Below are 23,092 nucleotides of genomic sequence, written 5' to 3'. Positions count from 1 at the left end.
GTAATTAGTCGGTTCCTTTGTGCCAGACCAACTCGAGGGGGAAAAGCGTTCGAGATAAGCACTATTCCTGTTCGAAGCGAGCTGTTGCACCCACCGCAAAGCCAGGACCGGAATACTGTCTCGGCGTGCTATTTTTACGTTCGCCGCAACAGAGAGAGGGTGTTGTGCCAAAATGCCATCGTCCCCAGACTTTATCATATTACGCGGGAGGATCCATTGGCGATATAAAAACCCCTTGTCCACATCGCCTAGTCCCTTTACATAACCTCCATCGGGACCAAACCCAGTGAATCCCTGCAATTGATGAGCCTTCTCTGCACGCAATATTCCCGAGGACAACAATTATGAGCGCTTCTTCAAAGTACTCCCTTTACGTCTTCGTCGCCCTGGTCGGTTGTGTGGCCGGTTTGTTCATTGGAATGGGCACGTTTCGAATGTACCAACCACTCGATAGGGACCATCCATATAATGATATCGCCCCAGAACAAAGGGCATATATGCGCAACCTACGACGGCGGAGCTTCAATGCACTAGCAATTACAGCGCGGCGACCTGATCGTGTATATCCTGTCTTGTAGGATAGTTGTGATGGTGGCAGCAGTGGTGCAGTTGTATGGTATAGGGCTGATTCCCAATGAGTAAATACTGGACAACAACCACTCTCCACCACGAAATTACTGATAGTCATTCCAGGCGATGTACATTCTATTGATAACCAGACTTCAAAACAAGACAGGCCGGTTTGTCCTCATTGGTCAGTGTTGCGTCAAATCCATATCTATGGGAGATCGCGCGTTGGCAAGCCATCGACATGTTTCTTTCGTCGTCATGACTTGTTCCCGTGGTACTGGCTTTTTGTATCAATCCATCGGTCCCTGGGTATTTTCTGATCTGGCGGATGGGTTGAATGGTGGAGATTGAGGAATGATGCTTCTTGGTCACGATTTCTCACATTCAATGACCGAAATGCTGATGAACCATACTGTTGTTAACGAGTATATTGAGTACTCGTAATGTCATGTCCTCGCCAGTGGTCAATTCATATATTTATTCTCTATTGGAATGCTGGTAGATGAATGGCTATTCAGATATATAGCGCCTGGTTGATGATGGGCACAGCCCGCAAAATCTCGCTAGCCCGTGGGATGGTTGACCAGATGATAAACCTACTTATGGAGTCCATTCTTGGATCCAGATCCTTGCCCGGGTCTGTGGCAGTTCAATCATGGCTCTCCCGCAGACTACTGGTGAGAGGGGTCGCAAATTGGTGCATCCACCTAGTGGCAATTATAACAAGCAGGTGTGACCCTGTTTTGCTTGGACGGCATGTGTCACTCGCGGACTGAACACCGACAGATAATGAGCACAGTCTAAATATACCTGTCTCTGACACACAATGAACGGGTTTCCTACTTTGTCCCAACCTGTCACCGGTCGAGAGCGACCAGTCTCATTTCAACATGATGAGACTAGTTTTGCGAGAAGCGAGGTGAAATGCATGGAAGTGAATCTTGCCGACGCCCACACGCTCCGAAAATCTCCCGTTGGCTCGAAGTAGAAGTACGTTATACATCGGAAACGCCATTGATGTCGAAAATCGCCCTTCATCCCAATGGGGATCGCCGTTTTCTGACTTGGGTAGGGCATCGGGTGGTGCTGTGGGATCAGGTGCGTCATATGAAGCCAGCGGGTCGTCCTCTTGACTCTCTTTGTATATGAAGTACTGGGCCTGTCGTGGATCCAGCGCCCTATATGCCAAGCCCTTATTACCAGGGGTGGGGATCTCGGGGAGAGAATCTCTGGAGATGGCAGCAAGATAGTAGTTTCCGTCCGCGGGGGCGTTTTGAATATCGTCGAACGGAATATTGAGGACAAGAAAGCCACATCGGTAGCCTTGATGGTAGAGAATGCGTTTCCATGGGGGGCGGTAGTTTGCTGATCTTCTCTCGTCATGGAACCCAATCTGGATGAATTTATCCCGGGGCGGCTCTGGTGCGGAGCCAACAGTACTACTCACATCATACAGTTGAATCTCTGCGGTATGCGCATTGAAGTACACAACCCCTTCGGGATCCGGCCGCTCTGGGACTTCCTGACCCGGAAGATAAACCGGGTAATCAAAATTGAGTCCTGGGTATGATTTATGGGTATAATAGTGCTGGTTGGAGGTTTCGTCAAACTGCGATATCCAGCCATCCGACGGGTCTGTGACCTTGTTCACCTCGTCAGGGTCCAGTGAAGAAAGAAACCGATCAAGCTTCGACCCCTCGATCACCTCCTCCATGGGGCGTCCCGAGTTAGTATCGATAGGATATCGAGAAAGAAAGTCTTGCCGACTCAGGTTTTGGTACCAATTGATGACCGAGGCTGGTCCATGGTACTGCGAGTTGTGCCACCCCTTGCCTTTGTAGTGGATAGAGCCTTGCCATGCAGCCCAGGTCCAGCTGGGAAACAACGAGCGTTCACCCTGCCTTCTTCGTTCGACGAGCTGTTTCGGGTACCAAAGTAATGCTCGATCAAAGGCAAACTCGGGCATGCCGTACCAGAATCGCGTATTGGCCCCTCTGGCGATCAAACCCCTCATACCAGCGAAGGCCCTCACGGCATCTTCATCGAAACTTAGCATCCGTTTTGTGTATTGGCTCACTGCGTTAGTGTATCTCTTCCATGGGGTCATGGCCTCAGCATGATCTTCTAGTCGACCGGGCAGATGCGGTCCGGAGAGTCGAGTGATGCGGTATAATGGGGCAGGATCGGAGCATGGCGCGCGCTCTTTTTGCCCGTCCGCATCGACTGCCACCATAGTTATACTGCCACCACTTGTCTCAAAGGCCTTGTTCGGAAACCAGCGCTGTGTTGGGTCGGACCATATTTGGAACTCGATCCCCCGGGGGTCTGAATTGAGGAGATCATTATTCGCCAATGGTTTCCAGTTGAGATTCATTGCTGGGACGGTGTCCTCAAAACAAGTCGCGTGGGGACACATAAATACCATTTCCGACTCGGTGAAGTACACGGTTCTGTGGGACAGCTGTCGCTCCTGATATGTCCACGCGCGAGTGTTCCATACCGTCTTTTCAATGTCCTCCAGTTGTCTGCGAGGGTTGTGGAATACCGTGGCCAAGCACATCCCTTGGACTGTCTCTCGGATCTGGCCCTTTGACCGAGGCACGGTGCTAGCCCCAGGAAGACCGTGGTTCGGATTGGAATTGGTGGAGGCAATAATAGTCAGCGCTGCGCCGCTGTAGATTAACCCTGCACCAGCGATGTTTCGGCCCACGTCTTCTTCGTTGTCTTGAAGGATACACAGAGCATCAACCCAGAGGTAGTCAATCCCGATTGCTTTCGCCACTTTCATTGCATCTCGAATGGTGGGCAGCAGCGTCACCGACGCATGGTACAGCCCGTTTTCCGCCTCAAGGTCGGCTCTCGTGTCTGATGTGTACTGGGTCCCACTGACACCTCCCCAGACATACGATAGGCAGGCGTATCGGGGGAGTGTTTCGGGTGTCACGATGCGATTTGCGTGGACATCGATGAAACGGAGCTGGAGGGCGTCTTCCTGCACATCCGTCGAGTGCTGGTCGTCCTGGACGGAGTGACAGCGGTCGCAGGTGTCAATCCAAGTTTTGAGAAGCGTTAGATCGGTATATTCTTGCCGTATCACTCGCCCTCCAGGATGTTGTTCATCCCCACCCTCGGCCCATTGAATCAGAACGGGAGGCAGCGAGTGATATTGGGCGTGAGTAAGACCGAGAGGAAGCGATATCTCTAGCCGGAGACCATACTCTGGCCCTTCGTCAAGAATTTTGAGCGTTATCTCCTGTCCTTCGAAGATTTCCCGACCGCCATCGGCCGGCAACCCATTCTCCGTGAATGATCTTCGTAGGAGCCGACAGAATGCACATGCGCGATTGCCGGCCATGACGTGCTCCAGCCCGTATATAGTGATATCAGTTGGCCCGGGCTCGGTGTTGCCTGGCAGGCCTCTTTGGGTGAACAGTGCCTTGAAGTTAATATGACGGCACATTTCGCAGAGATAGCGGGAATCCTCTTCGTCGAATATCTCCGGATCCTCGATCCACCATTCCTCGTCTCGTCCATCATCCTCACTGAACAGGCCCCATCGACGGACAAAATGATGGTGCCTATACTGGGACCACTTCTCCTCCTGATTCGCGTTGGCCAGTGAACTCTGCTTCTGCCCAGGCCGTGGTGAATCGTCAGTCACAAAGGAGACTGCGATTCTGTCCATTACCTCGCTCGTGAGGGGTTCTTTATCAGGTCGGTCCATCTCCAGGACATCTAGGGCATTTGTTGTTTCTCTGCCCACTCGTGAGAGGACATGATTTAGTTCTTCGACCATCTGCCGGACCGCGGGGTCATGTATCCCTTCACGATTTTTGCGTGCCATTACATCACTCAACATCGTTTGGGTGACATGATTCTGGATACCTTCAAAGCGGATACTGTGTAACTCGTGCCGTCGCACCGGGTGGTCTCCCTTGCTTGGCTTGTTTTTCGTCTGGGAAGCTTTCAATCGTTCCCGGTACCTAGGAAGTGCTGATGGTGTGGTACACTTCAGAAGCGGATGTGTTCTGGTGTGAGCATTCGCGTCATCTAGCAGACAATCCATGCAAAAGTTCATATCTGGACATGTCGCGCATTTGAACCGTGTACCCTGGATAGGGTGTGGGTCGGAATCATTGCCACAAGATGGCCCATCGCAGAAGACCCCTTCATGTATTATGGGTGGTGCGCGGCTCGTGTCGTTCGTGGCCTCTTCGTCTGGAGAGGTGGGGATTACAAGGATAGGGTTTTCTATACCTTGCTCCGTGCTGGCCAGGAGTTCCATTTCTTGGGGACCCTGATCCCTTGGTTCATTCATCATAACAAATCCCACTACACGAAGTGCAACAGGGATGATTATTGTGAAAAGCAAATGAGACTGGGCGACATCCAACGAGGTGTTAGCCGTTGTGACTGTGGTGGGGCTTAGACGTGCTTTGCCCTCTCCACAGGCTCAACAGTAAAATTCCCTGCCAGAGCCTAACAGAGACTTAGCGTGGCTGCCCAACCAGTAAAGAGTAATTCTACCTAGTGGGATCAGACTGGGCTGGACTATAACAGATCCACTCTATCAGTGAAAAATCAACAAGGTGCGGCCACTGCACCTGCTTTTCGGTTGCATGTTTGAGCCTATGGAGCCTGGAAGTGTCTATTGAGCGACGTAGGTCTCACCGGCGGGAATTCTGGCATGTTCGCAGCGATATCGCCAAATTCATGGTGATTATCGCATTTCCTAGGTCCGTATATTAGTAGTACTTTCGACTATCACTTGATAAACACCGACTTCACGCTTATAATGTATACGTTTTGTCAAGTTCATGGCAACCGATATGTACGTTATCTGTTCTATACCAGGTGGAAAGTTTCCACGTTCACTCCCCTCCCGCGTAATGCTTCTGGAGTCAATCGCGGATCGTAATTAACAACTTCCCCTGTCTCGCAGTTTCGAAATCGAACAAAGTTGGTCGGATCATCAGGTGTCCGCTGTGACGCGACGCGCTCGAATGGAGGGGGCACAGGTCCCAATCGTGGGTCTTCTTCTGTTGTGACCGTGCCATCCGGACTGTCCGACTCGTCGCAGCGATAGCACGGTCTGTCTAAGCCGTTCTCATCCATGAGGAAAATACCCTTCCAGCCGGGCGGGAATCGGCCCAGCACGCCTTCACTATGCATCAGCCCATGCACGTAGCACGACCCGATGACAGCGAAGTGCCGATCGCCCTCCGGGCGCAGAACAACCGGGGTGTTGGATCCCAAGAAGACGGCGATAGTATCCCCAGGCTGAGTTGCACGTGGTACCAAACCAATGTATCCCTCTGCTGTCGCAACAAACCGACTCCAAATGATCAATTGTGCACATCGGAAGAATTCAGGATCAGCCATGACATCGTCGACAGATATTTTGCGGTCCTTCTCGCAGTAAGCGACCCATTTCTCCCTCCATTGACGACAACTGACGCCGATAATCTCGGGGTAGACATCGCCCACGCCGCCCTCAAGAAGCATGGATGCAAACGCGTCCCGGAATGACACGTCGGCATTTCCCTGGAAGCCGGACTCCTCGAGCCAGGAGATGCACTCTCGGTACCAGGTTCTGGCCATTTCCACGCGCTCGTCTGCCTCGCCTTCGGCGAGGCTGCCAACATGGGAGATCCTACCACATGACACCCCACTGACCTCGAGAATGTCGGGCGTCGGGGTCGAAAATACAGCCGGGGAAATCCCGCTGGCCAGTCCACGGTTTGGGTCGTATTGGTCTCGGACAACCCAATTAGGAACCCAGGTCGGGGAGCCGAGTTCAGCCCCGCGACCGCAGTAGGAGATCAGCTCCAGTCGCTGTGTGGCCCTGACGTGGGCCAGAAAGACGTCTTTGTAAACCTCGCGCGCCGGGAGGCGGTAATTGGGGCGGATTAAAGAGGCGAACATAGGGGTCATTAGCCCCAATAGGGCGTATACGAGGTCGCGCTCGTCGCTACAGAGACGTCGCCGGACTGAGTTCATCATTAAAGGGAAGCTCTCGCCACGCCAATCCAAACACAGCATGAAGTGTTTGCGGAGGTTGGAGACTACCTCAGGTAGGAAGGTTTGGTTCTTTTCCTTCAGGCAGAGGATTGAGGCACGGAGATCCGCCCATGAGCCCTCGTCTTGTCCGCACTGAAGCACCGCGCGCGGACTCGCCAGCTGGATCTCCTGGAAGACCCAGAGGCGCTGAAACCAGGCTCTGTCCAAGAGGCTGGAGATGGCTTTCCACGTGTCGTCATCGAAGGGGATGTCGAAGGAGGGCAACCACCAGTCGGGGTGCTCTGCCTCTGGTGCTCGGAACCCAAAATTGCTCTTGGTGATGATATTCTGGCGTCCGAGGTGGCACAATCTCTCCAGGGCGAGTTTGCTATCCGACGAAGCTTCTCCCAGCCAGACCACGACTCTCTGCGCCTGGGTGTAGATATGGGCCATTCGCTGAACCTGCTCGGATCTTTCGTTTAAGTCTCCTTGGTTGATGCATATTGCGTCGATCCACAGTGTCCGCGGTCGATCCTCAAATCGCAGATGGCGGAGGGCGGCGTCTAGATTAGCAGTGATGCGTACGATGCCCTGAAGTTCATCGAGGTCACTCATCGACACAATTATAACCTCAGCAGACATATCGGAAGATCCCCATACGTAAGACAGTGCCTCGTATGAGGGTGACAGAGGGGAATCGTCTCGTTCGGATGTACGATACAGAGCTCGTTCAAAGCTCGGCACTGGATGATCCCATGATACTTCATCCAAGGCCGAGTGGTGAAAGGCAATCCGTCCTTCGAGTGTTTCGTGCACTTCCCATCCGTCAGGGAGAGACTTTCGTAGCTCACCTAGGGGCAATCGGTGAGAATCTTGTTGAGGGGTGGGGAGCAGTGGTTTGGTAGTGAGATTGATGCGGAGCGGGTGATGGAGGGGCCCGGGGAGCAGCGTCACTAGGCGGATGTCATAAGAGGCGGGGATTAATGGGGTGTACATGTAGTCCATAGTTGACCGGCTACCCGTCCCCCCGCGGAATGGTCTGATGAGGCTGGAAATGTAGTCATAGAATATCGACAGGTGCCTTTTCAACGGGGTGGTTATTGCGATCCAAAGTCGCCGACAGGCAACCAGTAGAGACATCTTGGCATAGTATGTTGAGCAGTTGATGGACCACCTTCCCAGCACAGAGTTGTTGATGTTATGGAGGCCCTCAGAACATGGTGTGATGGCTAACTCTGGGACATGAACGACTGCTGATGCCGGGTGGGGCAGCTACGTATCCTCTGCATGCTTGCTTCTTCCACGGTCAATGTAGCGCGGTGCCCAATGTCCAGCTCCACATTGGACTGGAGTCTTTCCTATGAACACATGTTGTAGCCTTTCATGTCCAGCATGATTCGCCTATCACTGACCAGCACAGGAATCTTTTGACTGCACCGCGTGTCAGACATTTGACGGGATATTAATTCAATTACGGGATACAGAACAAATGCGTGTCCAGAAAGGTTAACGACTCATCCAAAAAGGTCCGGATACGAAAGCCACATCCAAGGAAGTTGTAAGGATTCCGACCAGGCTGCCAGCCAGGTTGGGGCTGTGTACAATCCGAGATTGTGGTAGACGTAAGATGGGGTCCAAGCCCCATAGACATGCATAAAAATAACCACAAAGAAAATTCCCAGATAAATAAAAATAAAGTGATGAGGAGACAGAATTGATATACATACATACATATATTGAAGAGAAAACGCTTTTCATTAAATTACTATAATTAACACGACATTAGCCCTTGTAGTAAGTCTCATCAATGGTCCTCCCCCGTCGTTGGTTCGGCTCACTCCCTCGCATGTAAACATCTTCGAACAAAACATCCGGGGTATTCTCCGGCACCGGCATCTTTTCAGCTTCCTCGGCATCCTTCGCGACTTGTTTGCGAACTTCCTTGTCAATGGTCCGCAGTTCGTCCTCAGAGAACGCCCCCCATTCCATAAGTCTCTCCTTGAGGTTCGAAATGGGGTCATTCGATCGCTGTTTCTGGAGCTCCTCTCGGGTGCGATACGCGGTCCCCGGGTCGCTCATGGAGTGGCCGGCATACCGGTACGTGAGAAACTCAAAGACGAGGGGGCCCTTTCCGGCGGTGACATGGGCCTTCCCGTGCTGAACGGCGGAGAGGACCGCTAGAACGTCCATCGCGTTGATGCGTAGCCCCGGGATGTACTGGCCGCGTTTGTAGTATTCCGTCATGGCCGACGCGCGCTCGACTGACGTGCCCATTCCGTAGTGGTTATCTGAAATGTCAGCATAATCCCCGCATTGCTGTACCGGGGACACCTACTCTCGCAGCCAAATATGATGGGCAAGTTCCACAATTTCGCCATGTTGTACGCCTCGTGGACTTGCCCCTGGTTCGCCGCCCCGTCACCGTAGAGATCCAAAGTGACGTTGCCGCTGTCGGTGTATTGCTGCGCAAAGGCAATCCCCGCCCCCACCGGGACGTGAGCGCCGACAATGCCATTGCCGCCGAAGAACCCCTCGGTGAACATATGCATCGAGCCACCCTTGCCGTAGGAGATCCCGCCCCGTCGGCCCAGCAGCTCCCCAATGATATTTTTCACCGTCCCTCCTCGCATGAGCGTGTTCCCGTGCGATCTATACGCGGTGATCAACTTGTCTTGCTTGGTGATGGCGTGCTCGATGCCGACGGCCACAGCCTCCTGGCCGGTCGACAGGTGGCAAAAGCCCCGGATCTTGCGCTCCTTGTACAGTCCATCGGCGGTCAATTCCATCCGTCTAGCCACGAGTTAACGAATGCAAGGAGAACCGAGGTGGGGTAAGGGGCCGAACCGAATCAATGTCATGTCGTGGTATATCTGGCGGAGCTGTTTTTTGGTGATGTCCACGGAATACGGCGGAGGGTCCATTTCGTACGTTTCGAAGCTATCCTCGGCGATGGGGACGGAGAATGTCTTGTCCTCTTCCTAAACATGACCTGGTCAGTTCCTTGTGCCTGGGTGAGATGCCTGCAGCCATCCTTTACCGTTGGGACATCCGGTGCGTTGGTGACGTGTGCCAGGGAGCGACGCCCTGGGCCACGCACGCCGGCAAAGGCGACGGGTAGTCGAAGTGCTCTAGATAGCATTCTCAACCACGATACCAGGAATCAGAAAAAGTCTCAGTATATGAGTGAGTCTAGAACTGAGAGTGCCAGAAAGGACAAACGAGGCCTGCTAGCAGGCTGTGTTCCCGGTTCTGGTATGTGATGCAACGGAGTGACGTCAGGGCTGGGAAGCACGGCCCAACCGCTCCCACATCTCGCACCGCCGTAGCCCTCATGTCCTAGTCATTTCGTGAGATACACCAAAAAAGCATCATGGTTCCCAATCAGAGCGCGGCCAAGCCCTTTTCAAAGTGATTCCAACCCTGATAATAGGGGTTCGGACGATGATCAGTTAACACGTGAAAGATTCGGCATAGTTAACTTGTTTCACTAACGCCCACTGACTCAGCCGGTGGAATCGCTAATCACGAACCGCTTTATGCATACTGGTTGTCGCGGTCATCAGGATGACTTCACCTGGTTTGCGCTGGCAGGATAATTATCCAGTGTCATATTACCAGGAAGGCGATGAGTTTCGCAGCCTTGACTGGCCAGAAACATAGTAAGTGCGATCGGAGAGGACGGCTCAGCGATCGGATGGGGGCAACACCGCCCCATTGTCCCTCGATATCAAAACCCCGGACCGCGACTGGGGGCCCATGAAGTGGGTCCATAGGTTTTCCTGCACCAGTGAGCAGCTAGGGGCTGCGCCAGGGGCTACTTGTGACCACAGCGTACGCTGGCCCAGCAAGGCCCAGCGGCTACTGCTTATGTTGCTGTGAATTATTTCCTCCGTGCCCTCTGCGGGGTTAATGGCCAGTCCGGACATGGCTGACTAGAACAGACCCCGACCAGGGTGACTTAGGTTATTTTCCTCTTTGGTTTCCCTTTCTTCTTCGTTCCGCTATTTCCATCACGGCGGTCCTACAGCGGATCGTGTGCAACATGCAAAGTCAGGGATAATCCATCGCGCCAAGTTGTATGGGACAGTTTTGAGTATCTACCGCAGGCCGACGCCCCCTGCGATGAAGGCCCCATGTCGATTGAATTCTACTACTTTATCGTCCCGGTATTGGCGCTGGTGATGATTGGGTTCTGGTATGCTTCTTTCAGTCGCCGTCGGAATGCTTCAACTGATGCCCGTGGGGCGATCTACAGCACAGCGGTTTCGATACGAGGGCGCTCTCGTCCCCGCGCCGCTCAACAAGACCCCCCAGACCCGGAAAGCCTCCGTCTCGAGGCCCGCATCCGACCCGTCATCACAGAGGAGGATGTGGATCGGTATTTTCCCGCCCTCGAGTATGGGCTCTGGAAGGCGACCGCGACCGCGACCGCGACCCGAACCGCCGCGACCGAGACACCCAACACGGCGGGGGCCCCGTCGCCGCGCAAGAGCCATGACGAGCAGGGCCGGCCAAACGATGATGTCCCCAGGCCAGACGCCGCGCCCGAGTCCGCCGAGGCCAGCGCCGGCGCGGCGCCCGTGATTGACGACACCCGCGACCAATGCGCCGTGTGCATCGAGTACTTCGACGAGGAGGATTGCATCCGGGCGCTGGTCTGCGGACATATCTTCCATACGCTGTGTGTAGATTCCTGGCTTACCAAGCGCCGAGCCTGCTGTCCCCTCTGCAAGATGGACTATTTCGGGCTGGGCGCCAACGTGCAGGTAGATGATCCCGTCATGATACCGTCCGCGGTCCCTACACAGCCTCCTGCGGTGGTCGTGCGAGGAGCCGACCAGCCGTAGGGATCTCTTTCTCTTCTAGTTGGATGGCGTTGGAGCGTGCTTCTGTCTTGTTGATATCCCGGATTCTGTTTGTATTTGTTGGTCGTTGGATAATGAGATGCCTATATCATTCAGTGGTCCGTAAATTATCAAAATCTGCACACTAGCTCACGACACGCGATCGCTGGGTCATTGCGGTGCAACGAGTAGAGATGGAACCAATGAAGTGGATAAAAGGTCGTACAGAGAGGATCTGGTCCAAACTTTATCACCATCTTGGCGCTTCACGATCGTGAGGTCGGACTGACGCCTGATCTTGTATGGATGTCCTATCCCATGGAAGATTATGGTTTTTTAACGACCCCAAGAGAATAATTGCGCCGCTTCTTGTATCGGTTGATGTAAGTGGTTTTTTCTCGGTCGAAATCGGACATGGGAAGGAATAGCGGCACAATATATAGTCGGTGGCAGGAACGCCTGTGCTTTACTACCACAGGGTAGTCCAGTGTTTATTCCTGATAGATTTCAGTATTTGTTCAATTGAACACATTACGAAATTAGGATAAATTCAAAGAATCTCCAACATGTAGAATAGACGACTAGACAATCACTGCTTTCTAATCCGGTGATAGATAACCCTTTGACCCTATTGTACTCTGAACCATGCGCATCAGTCATTGTAGACAATGATTTTCTGGAAACAACTTTCTATGTGTAGATACGTCTATTTCAAATTCTACATCCACTTGTTAAGGTCAACTCTGTCTCGCCCGGATCCTGTCAGTCTCACCGACAGGACAACAGATCCTTCCAACCCCTGCTAGAAAAAGCCACCTCATAACCTATACCGTTCTCCAACACCAAACCCAACTAGGTATGCCAATCCCGGACTTCCACATCGTGGTATAACTTTGAGGAATCTATCAGACCGTTTTCCATCCAGGATCAACTTGGCTCAGCCCTCAAGCCAGCCATGCGTTCATCCAGGAGCGCGCATTCGGAATACGCGAGGCACATAGGTAGAGTTCATTGTTAGGGTGATTGACTGCATTAGCACAGTGATGGATCTCTAAAGAATTGTAGAAATGGCGGAAGAAGGGCAAACCAGTGTCCGTGGGAGGGGCTTCTGGTTACAGAGGTTCATAAGGCATACCAATAGATGGAGCACCAACAGACAGAAAAATGGTTGTGGTTGACCGAGCTTGGCCAATGCGTTATATATATGATAGAAGTATCTCGCTATATGGTATACCAAGCTACAATTCTACTTCGCATTGGGTTGTAATACAACCATATCTTCACCCGTGTCGTCTGGGATGCTATTTCTGTAGACACGCACACCATGTGGACCTGAATGTAGGTAATGGTGAGGGGTTCGTATTCATCGACAAGCGAGATCCCCACTCTGTATAGCGGGGGAATCTGACAATAAAAATAAAAATGAATAACATATAAGTCAACGTCTCGAATGGTAGGCATTGACTTTGCGATACTCCTGCAAATCCCGCAAAACCAGCCCAGACACCGTCAACATGGCCGACCTTAACTCTCCGAGCATGATGCTCTGCGTCGATGATATCAAGCAGGCAGCGTCCAAGAAATTGCCTCAGAAAATCAAGGGTCATATCCCTTTCTCCCACACAACGATGGCCCACTGACACAAGATAGACTTCTATAATTCCGGCTCCACCCACCAAATCACCGTCGCCGAGAACTCCACGGCCTACAACAAATACCGACTGCGCCCGCGTGTTCTAGTCGACGTCTCCCCAATCGACACCACAACCACCGTCCTGGACCAACGCATCGACTTCCCGCTAGGGGTCGCCCCAACCGGCCTCCAAGCGATGGCGCACCCCTCGGGCGAGCTCGCGACCAGCCGCGCCTGCGCACGCCGTCACGTCCCGATGGGTGTATCCACCTTCTGCAACCACGCGGTCGAAGACGTCACGCAGGCTGCACGAGCGACCGGATTCCCGCCCATCAGCCACGCCATGCAGCTGTACTCGATGCGTGACCGCGCGCACCAAGAGCGCATCATCCGGCGGGCTGAAGCAGCCGGATGTAAGGCGATCTTCCTGACGGCAGACAGCCCCGTGCTTGGCGTGCGGTACTCGGAGCTACGCAACGGCTTTCGCACACCGGCGGACCTCGCGCTGCCGATGCTGGAGCAGACGTGGGGCCAAGACCCGGCGCAGACGCACGTGGCGGGGTTCGCGGCGTTCAACGAGGATGCGCATTCGTGGGCGCGCGAGATCCCGTGGTTGCGGTCTGTGACGAAGTTGCAGATCTGGATCAAGGGGGTGTTGACGGCAGAGGATGTGGCCCTGGCGCGGGAGTACGGGGTTGATGGGGTGGTGGTGAGTAACCATGGAGGACGACAGTTGGATGACACGCCGGCGACGATTGATGTGCTGCCTGAGTGTGTTCGGGCGGCGGCGGGGAAGATCCCCGTGCATATCGATGGGGGGATTCGGACGGGAACGGATATCTTCAAGGCGTTGGCGTTGGGGGCGCAGTGTTGTTGGATTGGACGGCCAACGCCGTGGGGGCTGGCGGTATGTGCTCTCTCTCTGTTCCTTCTTTTCTCTCTCCCCCTCTCTCCTGTTTTCTTTTCTTTTCTTTTTTCTTGATCTGCTAGCAACCGCTAAGACGAGTAGTACGACGGGGAGAATGGCGTGTCCAAGGTACTGGACATCCTGTACGACGAGTTCAAACGATGCATGCAGCTGACGGGTTGTGTTACTGTTGCTGATATTACTCCAGCCTGCCTAGGAGTGGTGAGGTCGGATGGACCAATGGCACGGCTGTAGTGATTTATAGAGATGCTAGGGGATGAATGCATATCGTCTACAAGAGAGCATATGATAGAACCAAATCGTAATCCATAATCATAATCTAGACACAGAAAGAAGAAAGAAAGAAGAAAGAAAGAAAGAAAGAAGAAAGAAACAAAAAGGAAGACATAAGAAGAAAGGAAAAAAGCGAAAATGGTATCACACGTTTACAACCTTCACCTGCGCCTGCTCAACATGCTCCACCTCTATCGCCTTGGCCGTCTCTGTATCCGACGTGGTCTCCGACCCAGGATAGAAGGCAATCCGACCCCCGGGCTGGATGATATCCGTGCGGTCCAAGTGGTTTCTCGCACGGATATGCGGATCCAGCGACCAGTAATTTACACGCAATCGCTCAATAACGTCTTTCCGACGAGGCACCGTCTCTGTAACCTTCGCCTGGTCGTTCGACTGGTGCGCCGAGATCCACTGGCCCGTCACGATTAGCAGCTCCTCGCCGATGGCGGTGCGGTCGTCCATCAGGCGATCGCGGGTGGCCGTGTCCTGCATGGGGTCATTCTCGGTCTCTGACGGCTCGACGAACTCGTAGCTCGAGCCCTTCATGCCGATCTCGGGGGCAATGTTCTCGGGGGCGATGAACTTCTCGACGTCGGCGAACGTGGAGGCGAACTGCACCTTGGCAACGATGACAGGGTCCATCCAGCCTTTGATGATGCGCCAGATCCCGGAGAAGATCCAAGGGGCGTTGTAGATGATGATCATGCCCAGAGACTCGGGGTAGTTGGCTTGGAAGCAGTCGATGAGAAATTTGACGGGGGCGTATTCCTAGTGTTATTAGGTACAGACCCACACATACACGGAAGAAGGATAGAGAGAGGGAACGAAGGAGAAAGACGACGACATACCATGTTGGAAAGAGAGAACCCCGTCATGTCAAAAACGATGGTGACATTCTCAATCGGTGGCAGCAACAAGAGACGCGCCATCTCAATAACATGCAGAATGTAGCGGGTGATGACTTCCTCGGACTGCTCAGAAGGACGGTGCAGACGGGCGCGCACGATGCCAACAGGACGGCTCTGCCGATCCACTCCGTGGATAAAGCATTTACCCATGCGCATCTGAGCTAGGAACTGGGAGCCCGCCTTGGCCTGGTCGGGCTTGGAGGTATCCTTCTCCTGACGAAGGGCGTGCAGCTCGCCGTTGGCAACGACTCTCTCGTCAACGTGCTGGTCCTTGATACGCCACACCATCGCATGCAGCATCATGCAGAACGACTTGCCGACGTCCCACTTGCGGGCGCGCAGGAATCGCAGCAGCAGCGAGTCGGGGTGGTCGCACTTGGCGGTGCTCAACAAGCCGAAGCGCATGTCGTCCGTCGTCAAGCCGGTGAGGGCGTCGCGCACGGCGCGGATCTCGGTCGAGCTGACCCCCACATCTTGCAAAGCCTTCCCCAGCGCTTCAGTGTAGACGGATCCGGCCGTGGCTGAGATGGCGGTGCTAGTACGTGTGAGGGTAGAGTTGCGGCGGTTGACACCGGGGTCGGGAGAGGGCTCGGCGGCACCGAGAGCCTGGGCGTCGAGCAGTCGCAGGACGATCGCCCACATCTGCCGCAGGCGGATCTCCTGGTCCGCGGTCAGGTTGCCCAGGAAGCCCTGGGGGGTTTGTTTTGTGGCCATGGTTGATCGGAAGGGAGGAAAGAGCGAAGAGGAGAAAGGGGATAGGGAGAAAGATCGAGGGAAGGATTGAATCCACCGATTGGGGGCCGCACTATATAAGATTTAATGAGCCGACCCCAGCTCCGTGCAACCCCTCACCGATCGTCTGTAGCATATGAAATTCCACCCCACGAGGAGGATCGACGAACCGAGGATCACATCTCACAATGCCGTAGCTCGTCCGTTTCAGGGAGGCAATGCGGTTGCTCGTCGGCAAGTATTGGCGGCGACAAGGGGAAGTCTTGGGGACCGTGATCGACCCCACACCTGACGAGCGAGATAGAGCATTTGGTTGTGCATGGAATGTGGGTTTTGGGAAGTAACGCGGGGATAGATAATGTCATACCGTGGGGAAACATCCAGCTTGCCCTAATAGTCAATCGTTGCGACGGCCCGTCTAGGAAAGGATCTCCACTTCATCTTAACTTTGTCGGGGAAGAAAGTACGGGGAAGACTCTGCATTTTGATCTGGGGACCCCACCCACTGCCCCGGTCCGAAATCCTCCATAGAAACCCCATGGTGATGGGTCTGTCTGAAGGATCGTGGCTGTTCGAGTCAACGTGCCCTGATACCCCTCTTGACACGTCGGGCCATTGCGGATGGATGCATCTACCAACAACCAGCACGGCCAAATTTTTTTCTGACTGTTCATGGTCTTGTTTTTTACCATGCCAATAAAGCCTATGCCAATACCCCAACCAAACCAGATAGAGCCCATGTCCATCCGACCCACTGGCGCGACGAAACGGCAGTGATGCGCAACTTATGAAATCATCTCGTGCCGATCGCCACGCTATCGCCCCAGGACCTCGGATCCACGGTCGGTATTCTCGACACGTTGCGGGGTGGAAATCATCATCTCGTACAGTTTGTCTATTCTCCAACGGTTGTCCTTCAAGATCATGTCTGAAGTTTCGTGATTCGACCCCTTGGTCTTGTTAGCTGTTTTGACCCGTCTACGTAACCGTATATGACCCCTGGGCTTCAATGAATTATCTCGCTACGAGAGGTCGATGCCTGAGGCGGCAAAGGAATCCACAACAAAAAATTTAATGCTCATTCATGACCGACCCCGGAAGCGCCGACGAGGGGAATGATGATGTGGTAGGGGTTGTAGTGTATGGAATGAGATAGATGGGATGTTGTTGTGTGACAAAAAATACTACTCGGCTACAAAAAATATCCAGACACCTTCGAACTCTTTAGGTACCCTTTGACAGCCATCTTGTATTGCGACATAATGTAAGTGAAACTAAGGATAGGTTACATACCACAAGGGCTGCTTGGCACACGATTACCGAGTACTCCCGTGGCTAAATTGCCCAGGAACCCGGTGCCTTCCTCAATGACCTGCTGTATTCGGAGGGCAACTTCCATCAAAACAACATCTCATACAACAGCAACTATGGCATCTTCTATGATAGTGGTTGTGTGTTTTTCAGTAGGCGGATGAACATTCAAAAGACGCAATAGCATCTTCCGCGTGGACGACGTCGTTCATGGTGATTACCTGAGCTTTTTGCAAGCCTCTAGGAAAGCTCGTTCACTGCAGATTGCGGGGCTGATTCTCAATTTGTGCCAGGGGAGTCTTCATGCCGAGCATTGAGGGGAGGTTCAGCCCTATCTGCTCCCTCAAATAGTCTGCTTCGTACATTGTCCCCAGCCTGTACGTCGTGGTTTCCGTCAGCCTATATGCCTTGTATTTCGGGTAGGACGTATTCTTCTGCAGATACTTCAGGAGTTTCAGGCGCTGACCGCCAGTCTTCGCCGGCTCCGGCCCATTGGTCGAGAAAGGGGAGGGAGGAACCTGTTGTAGCGACAAATATTTGTTGTTGTATGATGTCAGGGGCAGACCAAGGTGAAATTGCTATCTTCTGTCTGATGTGATGTTCTGCAAAGAAGTAGATCTGCTGGGAATTACTGCATGCTCCCATGTCCTTCAAAGTTCTATACTGATCTTGAGATTTCAATGCAAGTGGGAGACTCTGTTCTCTTTTGGGTTGGCGGCGAACAACTAGCACGCGAGGTACTCCAGCTGACAGTCCATGATAATGATTCATTGTCCCCCTCCCCCCATTGCGGTTATAGCTGTGGTGTTCAGCTGCTGTTAGTTGATGTCTGGGCGGACGAGCCAACCATCGGAGATCGGAGTAGCAAGAAGTCACGAAGATGAGCTGGCTCAGTCGCCTTTGTCTGTAATGCTCACGAGGGCTAACACTCGACGTCCGGGGGGAAAGTCGGGGGAAGTGTGTCAGGAACTCGCACCCAGCAAGCTCTTGCCAGATTCCGCTCGGGCTTGATGGAAGCGGTACTAAATCTAGTTGAACAGTTGGATAGAGGGGGTATGATAATAAGAACTATTCTCACAGTTGATGAGATTCAGAAGAGCACAAGAAACAAGATGCGAGACAAAAGAAATGACTTATGTCGGCCGTTACTGTCTGAGGTGACCATGTGACCTCCTCCTAGAACCACTGCTATCACAGAAGGAGAGAATACGTCGCATCTATCTTCCCCACGTCCTCAATGCCTGCACCAGTCACGGATATGTCGAGGTTGAAGTCAAGAACTCAAGATTACAGTTAGTCGTGATATATGAGATCAGTTACAATATTTATGAATATTCTTGATCAGATGCTTGTTTTATATTACTTCTTTACACTCCTATCACAGGGGAGGGCGCGTCACTAAAATGGAAACTCTCATGGCCAATGTTCTTGTTTCCACAAGCGTCGATCGACGAGTGTATACTGCAAACGTGTCGACCGATATTCTTGCTCCAGGCCGAGTTGATAAAGAATATGCAGGAACCGTGGCGCATCGCTTGCTTTGTTGATTCCTCGGCTGCTTGGAAGTCCCGTGTGGCCTGTAAGTCAGGGCACTTGCATTGTGGCCGAACAGCGGAGAAAATATGAGAATTTTGAGCCCCAGTGGTACCTTGGTGGAGGAGAAAATTCAATCCAAACCAGTCGGCGTCAATAGTGGACATACACAAATACAAAAGGATGATTGGCAACCAGAAAACGCTCTAGTCAGACATTTCCTACAAAAATATATTATGGGACTTTGGGCTCTGTAAGTAGCCCTATCTTCAGTGCGACAGCAGAGACTTTCCCACTGATACTACCACCACCGATCTTTCCAATCTGTTCCTTAAGCTATGTTGAAAAAGCATCCTTTTGTCTAGTTACTCATTCAAACCCAATTGGTAATGCAAAGGCCAAATCCCAGAATACCAGACAAGGGTCTGGGTGTGACTAATGCCGCTCAGGATGACTTCCCGTTGGTGAGGTTTGAGATGGCATCCACTAGTCTCAGCCCCTCAGCACCATTCAGGGATGTTGCAGCAATCACACTGACATGATACAATTTTCACTCCGAATGAGATGCATTTTAGGCACAAAATCACACTCAGGAGGCCTCGACCACCCATTTACCCCCCTAAATAGGTCGAAGAACCGACCAAAAAGTCGTGGCGTCGCGCCGGATGGGGTGCCTGAGGCGGAACACGAGACCCAGCACGCCACCGGCTAATTGACTGAATTGATATTCACATATATGCAGCTGCTGTCCACAGTGGTCGAGATCTATCCAAGACCACATGTAACATCTCCTACCGTGGACACTAGACCAAGCTCGGTTTTTTGGTGGCTGTTGCCTCGTGCAGGAGATCCATCTTCTCCGCCAGGAACCCGTTCTCGCCATCTCCTCAACATCAGTCTAAAATATGTGCCAATACATCTGGGACTGGCTTCTGTCGGAGTGAGACTGTTCTCAGAGCCGTCATCTGCAGATCATACGGCGTCAGTATGGTAGAGATGGAGTGGCGACCGAGACCGCACTCCTGGCGACGGCGACGCGCCGTAGCGTTGAGGCTGATAGTGGTCGCGCTGCTAATGTGGCTTTTCTACGTGAATTTTGCAGATCAGTTTTACCCAGAGCGCAGAGAGGCGTTGACGGTCGCACACGGTCGCCCGCTCAAGCCCGATGCTATCATGAAAGACGTCGCACACGCCATTCCCGGACCAGCGCGACACGATCCCGAAGCCGAGTTACCCCAAACGCCCCTTCAAGCACCCCGAAACCCTGTTACTAGCGGAGATTTGACTAGTACGAACGGCATCAGATCCAACACACAGCTTGAAAGCGCCCTGCGCGAAGTGATCTCCCTTCTCCCCGACGAGGCCCTCCTCCGCGACCTCCTGCGGCCGATCGATCGAACGGGAGAGGAAAAGATGCGGGAGTTAGGGCTACGGACACGATCGTTCAAAAAGCATTTCGCAGCGTGGGAAGCCCTACATCTAGTTGTGGAGGGCAGCAGTGTCCACGCGCGCAACGACATTTTGCAGACGGTTCGACGAGATCCCCGGATTTCCACCGCGCTCGAGATGGACGTGACGCAGGTCCTCCACGCATACGAAGCGTATCGCGCCTTTATAACCCGGTTCGCGATGCTCCTGTTCCCGTGGATTATGCCTTACTTTCCCGACCACATCTCGCTCCACGCGGAGTTCCACCACGGTGGGAAGGGTCTCGTCTTCTGCGCCGGAGACAACCACGCCCCGTTCCTCCTCACCTCCATCCCATCTATCCGACGGCTCGGCTGCGACCTACCAATTGAAGTTATGTACCTGGGAGACGGTGATCTCAGCCAGGACTTCCGTGCCGAGCTCGAAGCCATCCCGGGCGTGGTAACCCGCGATGTGAGCCAGATGGTGACCGACCGCGGCTGGAAACTCGCCGGATGGGCCGGCAAGCCGTGGGCGATCCTCTTCTCCAGCTTCCGCGAGGCGATGTTCATCGACGCCGACGCCCTGTTCTTCCAGAACCCGGCAGATCTCTTCGACCATCCGTCGTACCGGGCGACGGGGGCGCTGTTCTTCCGGGACCGGTTCATGATGCCTGAGTCGAAGAAGAAGTGGATGCAGCAGATCCTCCCCCGGCCGATTTCAAAGAAGGCGACTGAGAGCCGCTTCTGGACAGGCGACAGCGGACACATGCAGGAGTCGGGGGTCGTAGTGATTGACAAGTGGGTGCACTATGTGGCGCTCCTCCTAGTGGCGCGGATGAATGGGCCAGACCGCGATGGAAATGCTGCAGCCGGCAGGGTTGGTGTCTATGACATGGTTTACGGTTCGTCTGCTTCATGCGTTGAAACTATCTCGGGAAGAATTCGGCTGATTGAAACCAGGCGACAAAGAAACATTTTGGTTGGGATGGGAACTCGTCGGCGACACAGACTACGCATTCCACCAGGGCGACGCAGCCACCATGGGAACCCTCGAGCCGCAACTAACACCAGAGGAAAATCCCAGCGAGGACCCAAATAAAGACGAAACCCCCACGCAATACACCATTTGCGCACCGCAACTCCTCCACCTGGATGAAGACGGAAAACCTCTCTGGTTCAATGGATGGCTTCTCGCGAACAAGTACTCCGGGAAGAAGAACGAGCCCGCGCGCTTCGAGTCGTATATCCAGGAGCCGCGGGAGGTGCGCGACCCGGGGGCGTGGCAATTGCACTCGGACAATATCTGCTGCTTGACGGCGGAGAACGCGGCCAACTTCACGGAGCAGGAGAAGGACACTTTAGCGTGGATTTCCGAGGCGGGATATCGCGCTCGTGCGTTTGGCGGGAAGAGAGGTTGAGATGGTTTTATTATTGTATATTAAGATAATTTTTTCTTTCTTTTTTTACAAATGTACGTGTTCCATGGACATGTACAACCTATCCTCATCCGTGCCGATATGGACATTAAGACAAGGTCTCCTCATGAGTTAGATATACTTCTTCTCCAACACGGACTTTCTAGACAGATTTAAACAACTAAACATGGTTTGTGATATCATTATACTGAGCGGGAAAGGTTACTATACAATGTTGGAACAAAACAAAACACAGGACAAGTGGAGCTGTCGATCATGGAGTTATCCCGACGTATACAGTCTAGGAGCATGAGATAGCCCTCCACGCAGGCCCCTTGACCCAACGCCTCCGACGCCTGAAATTACACTGGTTACAGGGGGATCAAATGGGTCTGATAATCCCGGGTGCTCCCGGAACATACTCAGTTGTGGTCGTCTCTCTGGCCGTATCGTCGGGATAATACCTTGATTCTCTGACTGCATTGTCGGGATAGTACGTTGTCTCGTTGACCGTGTTGTAAGAAGGAGGGACCGTATCTCGATACGTAGGGCCAGTATTGGTGGGGCTGATTCCATCCCCATCATTTACTGCCTCTCTGCCCGAGTCATCATCGATGTCGAAAGATGATTCCTCTCTACTGGCGGTATCATTGACGTGGCTCCCATTACTGTGACTCCTGATTAGCGGCATGTTATATAAATGAGAGTGGGGAGCAACATACCGGCTATCTCCAGGGATAGAGGGAGTAGTATCCCTCTCAGCGCGGGCATTCTGCTGCGCAGCGTAAACCATGCCAGCCATGTTACTAGCGCCGCTAGATCTCCGGTCCGGGTGGTCATTATCAGGGCGACCAAAATTGCCCAGGAGATAGTTGAACGCTATCCAGCAGAGAGTCAGGCCCAATACTCTAAACAAAAGATATGAAGGGATGTTTGGAACGTACCACGCTGCTTCAAGGCCAGTTCCTCCTCCGCCTGGGCGGAGCTGGTGCGCCGTCCCGTCTTCGGGTCGGTCTTGAGGTGGCCGAACTTCTGCACGATATCCATGATGATGGTTTGAACTTGGCTCAAAGAGTATGACGATGATAATTGGGTGAATTCGAGCCTTCAAAAAGGATGCTCTCATGCTCGGGGAACATGGCGATTCTCAGTACATATATGTCATCACCAGTGCCCATGACATCATACTGCATGTCATGCCATATTCAACCCCTCTTCATGATCACAACCACCAGCAAATAAACAAGCTCCGGATAAAGGCCTCCAAGAATCTGGGCAGTAATCTGCAGCATGGAGCCTGCGATCGTGGCATGCGTCATACTTCGCATCTGCGAAAACCTTATTTGTTGCCATCCTCCAAGAACCCAGATAGTGGGGATAACCCAAAGTAGATACCTAGGCAAACTAGAGACACCGATGGCAGTGCACAATTAACAATGGAACGTTATATCCACCGCGACGTCAATCACTTAGCCATTGTTCCAAACGGGGGCTGCTGTTGCTGTTGTAAGATCCGCTGCGTGTCTTGGGAAC

The 23,092-nt window shown here is 53.0% G+C and overlaps 8 protein-coding genes across 8 annotated transcripts; 3 read left to right on the top strand and 5 right to left on the bottom strand.

Moving 5' to 3' along the window:
* Window positions 1–1,398: 1,398 nt before the first annotated feature.
* Window positions 1,399–5,177, bottom strand: BDW47DRAFT_79880 (HET-domain-containing protein). The gene is made up of 2 exons (XM_024819882.1): window positions 5,098–5,177; window positions 1,399–5,049 (listed from the first exon to the last, which is right to left on the bottom strand). The coding sequence occupies exon 2, from the start codon at window positions 4,889–4,891 to the stop codon at window positions 1,451–1,453; it is 3,441 nt and encodes a 1,146-aa protein (XP_024668259.1). The 5' UTR covers window positions 4,892–5,049; window positions 5,098–5,177; the 3' UTR covers window positions 1,399–1,450.
* Window positions 5,178–5,415: 238 nt separating this feature from the next.
* On the bottom strand, window positions 5,416–7,575 carry BDW47DRAFT_120537 (HET-domain-containing protein; the record flags this gene model as incomplete). The annotated part of the gene is made up of 1 exon (XM_024815501.1): window positions 5,416–7,575. One exon carries the CDS (start codon window positions 7,573–7,575, stop codon window positions 5,416–5,418), a length of 2,160 nt encoding a protein of 719 aa, XP_024668258.1.
* A 777-nt stretch (window positions 7,576–8,352) lies between these two features.
* Window positions 8,353–9,709, bottom strand: BDW47DRAFT_129244 (pyruvate dehydrogenase E1 component subunit alpha; the record flags this gene model as incomplete). The annotated part of the gene is made up of 4 exons (XM_024816968.1): window positions 8,353–8,858; window positions 8,906–9,360; window positions 9,415–9,548; window positions 9,608–9,709. 4 exons carry the CDS (start codon window positions 9,707–9,709, stop codon window positions 8,353–8,355), a joined length of 1,197 nt encoding a protein of 398 aa, XP_024668257.1.
* Window positions 9,710–10,703: 994 nt separating this feature from the next.
* On the top strand, window positions 10,704–11,417 carry BDW47DRAFT_120535 (E3 ubiquitin-protein ligase RNF103; the record flags this gene model as incomplete). Its single annotated transcript, XM_024815500.1, has 2 exons — window positions 10,704–10,765; window positions 10,826–11,417. The coding sequence occupies 2 exons, from the start codon at window positions 10,704–10,706 to the stop codon at window positions 11,415–11,417; spliced, it is 654 nt and encodes a 217-aa protein (XP_024668256.1).
* Window positions 11,418–12,928: 1,511 nt separating this feature from the next.
* On the top strand, window positions 12,929–14,209 carry BDW47DRAFT_134451 (alpha-hydroxy acid oxidase; the record flags this gene model as incomplete). The annotated part of the gene is made up of 3 exons (XM_024818086.1): window positions 12,929–13,016; window positions 13,065–13,954; window positions 14,057–14,209. 3 exons carry the CDS (start codon window positions 12,929–12,931, stop codon window positions 14,207–14,209), a joined length of 1,131 nt encoding a protein of 376 aa, XP_024668255.1.
* Window positions 14,210–14,392: 183 nt separating this feature from the next.
* On the bottom strand, window positions 14,393–15,873 carry BDW47DRAFT_134450 (CRAL-TRIO domain-containing protein; the record flags this gene model as incomplete). Its single annotated transcript, XM_024818085.1, has 2 exons — window positions 14,393–15,019; window positions 15,100–15,873. 2 exons carry the CDS (start codon window positions 15,871–15,873, stop codon window positions 14,393–14,395), a joined length of 1,401 nt encoding a protein of 466 aa, XP_024668254.1.
* A 3,427-nt stretch (window positions 15,874–19,300) lies between these two features.
* Window positions 19,301–21,813, top strand: BDW47DRAFT_112592 (putative alpha-1,3-mannosyltransferase). The gene is made up of 2 exons (XM_024814201.1): window positions 19,301–21,046; window positions 21,105–21,813. Exons 1-2 carry the CDS (start codon window positions 19,723–19,725, stop codon window positions 21,560–21,562), a joined length of 1,782 nt encoding a protein of 593 aa, XP_024668253.1. The 5' UTR covers window positions 19,301–19,722; the 3' UTR covers window positions 21,563–21,813.
* BDW47DRAFT_112590 (uncharacterized protein) lies at window positions 21,732–22,759 on the bottom strand. The gene is made up of 3 exons (XM_024814200.1): window positions 22,504–22,759; window positions 22,282–22,438; window positions 21,732–22,227 (listed from the first exon to the last, which is right to left on the bottom strand). The coding sequence occupies exons 1-3, from the start codon at window positions 22,604–22,606 to the stop codon at window positions 21,942–21,944; spliced, it is 546 nt and encodes a 181-aa protein (XP_024668252.1). The 5' UTR covers window positions 22,607–22,759; the 3' UTR covers window positions 21,732–21,941.
* Window positions 22,760–23,092: the final 333 nt, after the last annotated feature.

This window comes from Aspergillus candidus, assembly GCF_002847045.1.
Source record: "Aspergillus candidus strain CBS 102.13 unplaced genomic scaffold BDW47scaffold_67, whole genome shotgun sequence".
NCBI classification, from domain to species: Eukaryota; Fungi; Ascomycota; class Eurotiomycetes; order Eurotiales; family Aspergillaceae; genus Aspergillus; species Aspergillus candidus.
Note: the sequence above shows the minus strand (reverse complement) of the source record. Positions and strands in the feature narration are given on the sequence as shown.